Source organism: Podarcis muralis, chromosome 14, assembly GCF_964188315.1.
Source record: "Podarcis muralis chromosome 14, rPodMur119.hap1.1, whole genome shotgun sequence".
In the NCBI taxonomy this organism is placed as follows: Eukaryota; Metazoa; Chordata; class Lepidosauria; order Squamata; family Lacertidae; genus Podarcis; species Podarcis muralis.
This window is the reverse complement of record NC_135668.1, coordinates 19855655-19864472: the sequence shown is the minus strand read 5'-3', so window position 1 is coordinate 19864472 and position 8818 is coordinate 19855655. Positions and strand designations below refer to the sequence as shown.

The window sequence follows — 8818 nt, the reverse complement described above, 5'->3', positions numbered from 1 at the left end:
CAAAGGCCTAGTTTGGCTCCCCTCTGGAGGCAAAAAACCTGGCTATCCCCCTATAGCTACAGCTCTGCCATAGGGCATGAAGGGAGTCCAAGTAGCATAGAGTGGTCAGCTATATCTGCATTCCAGGGGGCTGATCTACATAACCCTTTAGGTCCCATCCAACTTTCTGAATGGAATGGACTGAATGGACTGAATGGAAGCCTTTCCATACATAGGAACACACACACACACACACACACACACACACACACACACGGTAAAGGATCCTTGGATGGTAAGTCCAGTCAAAGGCAACTGTGAGGTTGTGGCACTCATCTCTCTTCAGGCTGAAGAAGCTGGCATTTGTCCACAGACAGCTTTCTGGGTCATGTGGCCAGCAGAACTACAATGCTTCTGGCGCAACATGACACCATGGCAGAAGCCAGAGTGCACAGAAACACCGTTTACCTTCCTGCCATAGCGGTACCTATTTATCTACTTGCACTAGTGTGCTTTCAAAGTGCTAGGTTGGCAGGAGGTGGGACAGAGCAAGGGGAGCTCACTCTGTTGTGGGGATTCAAACCGCTGACCTACTGATCGGCAAGCCCAAGAGGCTCAGTGGTTTAGACCACAGCGCCACATTTTTGCAAAGCGTATTTCCCCTAATATTTAGATTTCCCCTAGTATAATGCATTTTCATATGCTGGTTTCACTGAGATATGGATTATCATGCACACTTTTACCCCAATATATGCATTTTGTACACATTGTTTGGGCCTGGAGAAAGTGCATTGCAAAATTTGGAGAAGTATGAATTTGGAAGGATGGCTGTGTCTCGTTTTTTTGCTTATGGGTTCAATAAGTGTGAATGAGGGAGATTTGCCTTTTAATGCAAACAGAATTGTATTTCTTCCCCAACCTTGATGCTTAAAAATAATCTCTTCTTTCATGTTCAACCATAACCTATCTAGATGCCATGAATTGCCCTTTATGATACCTCCGTGCCTTGTAATACAAACCAGCTTCCTTAAAATTGGTAAACAATGGCCCAAACTGAACATTAATCTCAGGTAATTTGTGCATGTAGAAAGCATAATGTTATTTTTACACTCTGCCAGTGAGCAAAGGGTGGCCAGACTGGTTCTTTGGAAACAAGGAGCTTGCTAAAGACAGAGAGCATTTCTCAGCTGCAAAGCAAACACAATGTACTGAACACCCACAATGTGACAATAAATAATTTTAACGTCAATCAAAGTGGGAGCATTGTCGTTGAAATTAAATGGAAAAGGGAGGGAGGGGGAAGAGCTAGAGATAGGGGGTGTAAACCAAACAACCTGAAAAGATGCTAGGATATTTTAATGTGCTGATTGATAATGTTTTGCTTGGTTGTTTTTAAACAACTAATTTGCCTTAAATAAAAAATAAATAAATCAGGAATTTGATTGACTCTTCTAAAGATCCCCTTTACAAAGGGAAATACATATTGGGGGGGGGGATCAGAAAAGCAGAGTTTGCAGGATGGCATGCATGGAAGCAGTGAGATGCTTCAAGAATAAAAGAAAGTGCATTAAACATGTTCAAATCAGGAACCTCAGTTTTTTGAACACACATACACATATAATTGTCAAAATATACACATGCAATAAATAAATAAATAAATAAATACACCTTCTGTAAAAATAAAATAAATCCACCAACTCTCAAACATAAGAAAGAAAAGCAAAATGATATTCCCACACAGGATTGATAACAAATGAATAATCCAAACTAAAGAGAGAGAAAATCATCATAATGATGTTCTAAACTTGGATATTATAGCATTCACTGGTGATGGTCAATGGCCACCCATTATTGGAGTACACAGTTGGCCAATCAGTGTAGACAGTATTAACCTAGATAGACCAATGGCCTGACTCAATATAAGGTCACTTCCTACGTTCTTTTTATGATGCTTGGAGTTGGCGGGTGAACAGGTAGTAACAGCCAGGAAAAGGATGAGCGGGGATGATGAGAGGACCCCTACTGCAATGCAGATCCTGACTGCTGCCTGCCAATGCTGACCCCTGATGCCAGCCCTGCCTGGAAATTCTACTACAGTCATACCTTGGGTTACAGATGCTTTGGGTTGCGCGATTTCGGGTTGTGCACCGTGCTGAACCCAGAAGTACTGGAATGGGCTATTTCCAGGTTTCGGCACTTGCACATGAGCAGAAGCACTAAATCGTGCTTTGTGCATGTGCAGAAGTGCTGAATCGTGACATGCGCATGCATACACATGGCGCTGCGGGTTGCGGACGCTGCGGGTTGCGAACGTGCCTCCCGCACGGATCACGTTCACAACCCGAGCGTCCACTGTGATGCCATTTCAACTTGAGTAGCATCCATAATTTTCAAACACAGGGACATAGGAAGCTGTCTTATGCTGAACCAGACCATCGGTCCATCTAGTCCAGTACTGCCCACACTGACTGTAAGCAGCAGCTCTCCTGATAAGGGTTCTTCCCCAGCCCTACCTGGAGGTGATGGGGATTGAACCAGGAACCTTCTGCATGGAAAGCAGAAGCTCTGCCACTGAGCTACCACCCTTTGCCATGGCTCCCCTTCCTCTTAGCATTTCCTCTCTCTCTCTTTCCATCCTCCAGCCATCAGACTCTTATTTTTTTGCTCAATTGCACAGCTCGCAGATGGAATCTCTCTCTCTCTCTCTCTCTCTCTCTCTCTCTCTCTCTCTCTCTCTCTCTCTCGTTAACTGTGTGATGCACAGTCAGAGGAGTGGAAGAATTACATTGGGCTGAAAGTGGTGTTTACTTTTACAGGCTGCAAAAAATAGATTTGGAGAGGGGGAACGGGGGGTGGGTGGGGGTGGGTAGGGAAAGTGAAAGCAGGAACTGAAACTATAATTAGAATAAACAGCATATAAATGGCCAGGTAACCATTGATTATACAGTGTCATCTCAGCCAGCATCTGTTAGTCAGGAAACAGCGAATGAACTTGTCTCGTCTCTACAAGGACTACCAGATTAAAATTCCTCATACTGTACACATGGCATTCTAAAGCAGCGGGCATTGATATAAGGGGTATTTGTTGTGCGCTAAACCACAGAGCCTAGGACTTGCTGATCAGAAGGTCGTGGTTCGAATCCCCACGATGGGGTGAGCTCCCGTTGCTCGGTCCCTGCTCCTGCCAACCTAGCAGTTCGAAAGCACGTCATAGTGCAAGTAGATAAATAGGTACCGCTCCGGCGGGAAGGTAAATGGCGTTTCCGTGCACTGCTCTGGTTTGCCAGAAGTGGCTTAGTCATGCTGGCCACATGACCCGGAAGCTGTACGCCGGCTCCCTCGGCCAGTAAAGCGAGATGATCACCGCAACCCCAGAGTCGGCCACGACTGGACCTAATGGTCAGGGGTCCCTTTACCTTTACCTTTATGGAGTGACAATGGTCTGGAATGCTGGATGAGGTTTTAAGAGGAATATTGTGGGGCCAGGGCTGTGTTTGTGCCCCATGTGCACTGTGTGGCGGCAGGTGCCCACTGGGGTGGTAGGGCAGGAGGTGGGGAGACCAGCAGTTGGTGGATTCAGAGCCAATGACAGGCAGAGCCATCCCCTGATTGGTTGTAAGAAGGCAGGCAGGTGAGGGCAGGCTAAGGGCAAATTGAGATTAGCGGGACAGTGCCGGAATTGCCCTAATCGAGCAACCACCATTGATGCCATGGGAACAGTCAAATGCAATGAATGCAGCATTTGGGTTTGGAACTTAGCCTCTGTTATCTATCTGCTTGCCTGTCTAACCACCCATTCTTTCAGGTTCCTAGTCCTTATGCTTTGAAAATATACTTGCATGTGGACAATGCCAGGTGAATCTCTGGAGCGAATGGGGCTTCATTCTTTCCCTCTAATTAACAGAAACACATGCAAAACAGGTTTGGTTTTTTTGACTTCAAGGAAAACAGAATCAACTCCCAAAGAAAAGAGATGGTACAATTATGGCTTATCACACTACTTAGTATTTATAATGGGCTTTGGAGAGTTGAGCATGCTCCATTTGCACAATCTTATTATGCGCCTTTAAAACAGCCCTGCAAGGCTGCTCAGCTTTGTTGCCATATTGCAGATGGGAAGCTGAGGCTGAAATAGGTTTGTCCAAGGTTTCCTAGTGAATTCGTAGCCGAGCCAATATTCAAAATGTCACCTTGGTTTGTGGCTCGGTCTCATTTAGAGCTACAGGAGGCATAATGTCTACATGGATCACAGATTTCACATTTTGCTGGTGTAGACTGTGAGTTACCATGGCGCAGTATTTGTCCCCTCAGCACGAACTTCATCCTACATAGTTTGTTTTTAGTGAGCACTTTCAGAATATCCGCCTCCCAATTTCCTTATTTGTTCCGTCCCAAAGAATCTTATGGGGAAGGTCCAATTCCTTTGGCAGGCATTTACATAAAAAGAAATGGCATTTCAGGGAGAAAAAAATAGATTGGGTGATTATGAGATGTTTCTAATGTTAGTCGTATTCAGAATAGACCAATGCAAATTAATGGACATGACTCACTTAGGTCTATTTGTTTCAATATGTCTGCTCTGAGTTGGTTAGAACCAGTGCTTTTTTTCCTGAGGGGATGCAGGGGTATGCATACCCCTAAACATTTTGTGAATCCAAATTTGGCCTCATTGAGGGGCAGACTTTCAATATGAGTAGGAAAATGAGAGTACCCCTAAACATTTTTTTTAGAAAACAAGCACTAAGTAGAATCTTATATTTCTCTGCCTCTTCTTCCAAAAACAGTGGATGCTTGAGTTGCCGCATCTGCACATGCGCGGGTTGTGATTTGGTGCTTCTGCGCATGCACAAAGCGCAATTTAGTGCTTTTGCACATGCGCGAGCGCTGAAACCCAGAAGTAACCTCTTCCGGTACTTCCGGGTTCGGCGCAGTGCACAACATGAAAACGCACAACGTGAAGTGTCTGTAACCCGAGGTATGACTGTAGGTATTCAGAAAAGAGCCACCCTTTTACCATTATTATTGTTCCTATTATTAATAATAATTTATTAGGAACAAAGGAAGGCTGTCTTATACTGAATCAGTCCATCTAGCTAAGTATTGTCTACTGGCAGCGGCTTTCCAGAGTTTCAGGCAGAGTTTTATCCCTGTCCTTCCTAGACATGCTGGGGATTGAACCTATGACCTTCTGCATGCAATTGAGCTCTGCCCCTTCCTAGAAACACAGTGGACAATTATGCAAGAAACATGGAGAAGCCTTATATTATAAATATAACGGGTGATATTCAACCAAGTTTTACTCTGAGCAGATCCATTGACATTAACAGACCTAACATAGTCATGTTCACTCTGAAAAAACTTAGTCAACTACCACTCAGTATATTTACTGAAACACTATGCTTTATGGAGCATAACCACCACGGCTAGCAACCATTGGTAGACATCCTCCATGCAGTGGCGGGGGAAGGGGTGTGTCATCACTTGGGAGTGTGTGTGTGTGACCAAATGAGTTTAAAAAATGGGCTCACGGAGCTTTTTTATTTATTTTATTTATTTTTTAAAGAGTAATTTCAATTTATTTTACTTTGATTAAATAAAAAATAAATCTTGCTTTAGACACTTTGGGATATAATTTTGGACGACACGCTTGTGTATTAAAAATTAAGTCATTGTATAAGAAACAACAAAAACTAAAATGCGGTTGTTCCCTCCCCATCTTTTAACCTAGTGATGGTCAGAAGCAAATCTGCAAGCCTCCAGAAAAAAGGTGGTATCAACATTAATTCAATGCACAATAGAAGGCAATCTCGGAACAGGCTCCATCAGCTCTGCAGCCACAGCCAAGCCCAACTGCAGGTCCTGGTGGTTTCTACAGTTCAGTTGTTTCCTGAGCTCTTCTGTTCTGAACTGGTGGATGTTGCCACAGCAGCGGTGGTGACCAATGCACCTTCGTGTGCAATACAATCAACGTTGGCACTCCTTCACAAAGGCAGCCCCTGCCTTTTAGCGAGGCCTACCAAGAAGTCCTGCTTTGACGGCCAGAGCTTCATTCTGCTGAATGTGGTACAGTCACACCTCATGTTACGTTTGCTTCATGTTACGTTCTTTCAGGTTACGTCCCATGGCAACCTGGAAGTACCAGAAAGGGTTACTACTGGGTTTCGCCACTCATGCATGCGCAAATGCACAAAATGACATCATGTGCATGCGCAGAAGTGGCGAATCGCAACCCACATGTGCACAGACGTGCCACGGCGGGTTGCACTCTTTTCATGTTGCGAACGGGCCTCCGGAACAGATCCCGTTCGCAACCAGAGGTACCACTGTACTCCTGAAACCTCATAGATATCCTCTGGGTCATTTTCAAATACTTCTGTAAGCAGTGCTCTGAGCAAGCCATCTCTTCTGGTTTGACTTCTCGGCTGGTGAAATCTTTCACACAATCCAGGCAGCAGGTTTCTGTCTGTTTGTTATATGTCCCAAGAAATTCCTTGAACTGCTTGATCTGATCAGATTCCGATATTTGTCCAGCCTTATTTTAGCACTCAGATAACTGCCACATTACCCTCGTGCTGGAGACGAATCAGCGCCGGCAGACTCTAGGATAGCTTTACCTTCCATCTCCTCACAAAACTTTTTAGGAGCGACGTGATGGCTTAGGCACCTGCAGGTTCTGTGCTGCCTGAAACGGCAGCGTGGGACTTGTGTCTGCCTACTGCCTCTCCCTCAGACACCCTACAGCTGAGAGGGAGGCAGCAGAGAAGCTCCAAGCATCGGAGAGGTTCGCCCCACCCCCATGGGCAGCCCGCCCCTGGCTGCAGGACATGCCCCCACACCAGGCACCCAAGTGCCTAGCTATGCCACTGCCTCCGTGAATTTGTTCCTGCCATCCAAGTGCAGACCCTCCAAATGTCCTTATTTTCCAGGGACAGTCCTGGATTTACAGAAGGTGTCCTGGTTTCTGATTTGAACCCAGAATATCCCGCTTTCCCCTATTTTCATTGGAGAAATGTTGGAGGGCATGGAGTTATGCAACCCCCAAGCCAAGGAGATAAGTAACTATACAACCTTTAGAAGACATCTGAAGGCCGCCCTGTATAGGGGAGTTTTTTAAAATGTTTAATGTCCCACCTTTAGCATAGGAATGGTGTCTGAGTCGCCATCCTTCTTCCAAAACAGGCCCAAGCAAGTATACCTCTAGATTTCTCTCTCTCTCTTTTTTTAAGGGAGTGCTTTGCCACACTGCCATCTAGCGGTAGATTGCTGAGGTCAGTTTTTCAAAAGGAAGAAAATGGAGGCCTTAGAAAGGCAGTGCAGCTTGCTCTTAGACTACACCATCTTTCCTCACCTTGGTGCCTTCCAGATGTTGCTGTGCTGGCTGGAGGTGATGGGAGGTTTAGTCCCAAACATCTGGAGTGCACCAAGTTGGGGAAGGTTGGACTGGACAGTATGCATGTACATTCAAACAGTGTGTTATTCCTGATGGGCAGAGGAATAACAGAGTCAAATCCAAAAGGAGATGTTGTTGTTATTGTTGTTGTTGATGATGATGATAACGGTATCTATTCAATGAAACATGCTAAAAACGTATCCTTTGTTTGCTTAAAGGTAAAGGTAAAGGTACCCCTGCCCGTACAGGCCAGTCTTGACAGACTCTGGGGTTGTACGCCCATCTCACTTAAGAGGCCAGGGGCCAGCGCTGTCCGGAGACACTTCCGGGTCACGTGGCCAGCGTGACAAAGCTGCATCTGGCGAGCCAGCGCAGCACAAGGAAACGCCGTTTACCTTCCCGCCAGTAAGCGGTCCCTATTTATCTACTTGCACCTGGGGGTGTTTTCGAACTGCTTGGTTGGCAGGCGCTGGGACCGAGCAACGGGAGTGCACCTCGCTGCAGGGATTCGAACCATCGACCTTTCGATCAGCAAGCCCTAGGCGCTGAGGCTTTTACCCACAGCGCCACCCGCGTCCCTTGCTTTTCTTTAAATTCCCAAACCGCTACAGCTTCCACTTCCTCTTTAAAAACAAACAAACTCTAGTTAATCATCATCTGGGTTGTTGCCAACTGACCCGGGATTCAAGTCTTGGAATGCTCTTTTCCCTTTTTAATCGCCCCTCGATCCATAGAAATTAGCCAGCGAACATTTTTACAACATGGAAAGAAGCATTATATGACCTGCTGGTGTTTGCAGATCAAACTGCTGTTAAGGCCGCAGAAGCAGATTTGTGGGGTGGGGTGGGGGGTAGGAGAAGTTGGTAGCTTTATCCACCTCACATCCTTATTTAGCAAGAATAGGGTCGACTTTCTGATTCCTGACCCTGGCAAAATGCTGCTCCCATTTTGCACTGTGGGGGATTCCCCACACACCACGACAGTTCCTCCCCTCAGTGCAGGCATGGAGAGCTCAGTCCTTCTGTATATTATCTTTTCGGTGCCTGCTAAATACATTCCTATTTCAACAAGCTTTCTGAATGGAGATCTTCATTACAACTGGTCCCTTGTATTGGATTTGAATTGATTTTATGTATGTGCCAATAAATATGTGTGCCTGTGTTTAGCAAGTGTTTTAATTCTTTTTATCAATGTATGCTTTTATTGTACTGTAAACTGCTTCAGGATGCCTCATGGAAAATAATAATAATAATAATAATAATAATAATAATAATAATAATAATAATATGGACCTGGTCTACAGTGGGGCACTGCACCCCCCCCCCCAGTCCTCACACTAGGGTCCCAATCCAGACCTCTCTCTCATGCCCTCCTATCTCCCATGCAAACACACACATACACAGTAGCAAACCAGATATAATGTGCAGCTTGGTCCACAAAGACTTTTAA

General features: G+C 45.4%; 1 protein-coding gene across 1 annotated transcript; it reads right to left on the bottom strand.

Annotated features, from left to right (window-relative positions):
• Positions 1 to 5982: 5982 nt before the first annotated feature.
• On the bottom strand, positions 5983 to 6517 carry LOC144325493 (mitochondrial import inner membrane translocase subunit Tim9-like; the record flags this gene model as incomplete). The annotated part of the gene is made up of 2 exons (XM_077918922.1): positions 5983 to 6030; positions 6377 to 6517. Coding segments are annotated over 2 exons (189 nt in total), but the record flags the coding sequence as incomplete, so codon positions are not given.
• Positions 6518 to 8818: the final 2301 nt, after the last annotated feature.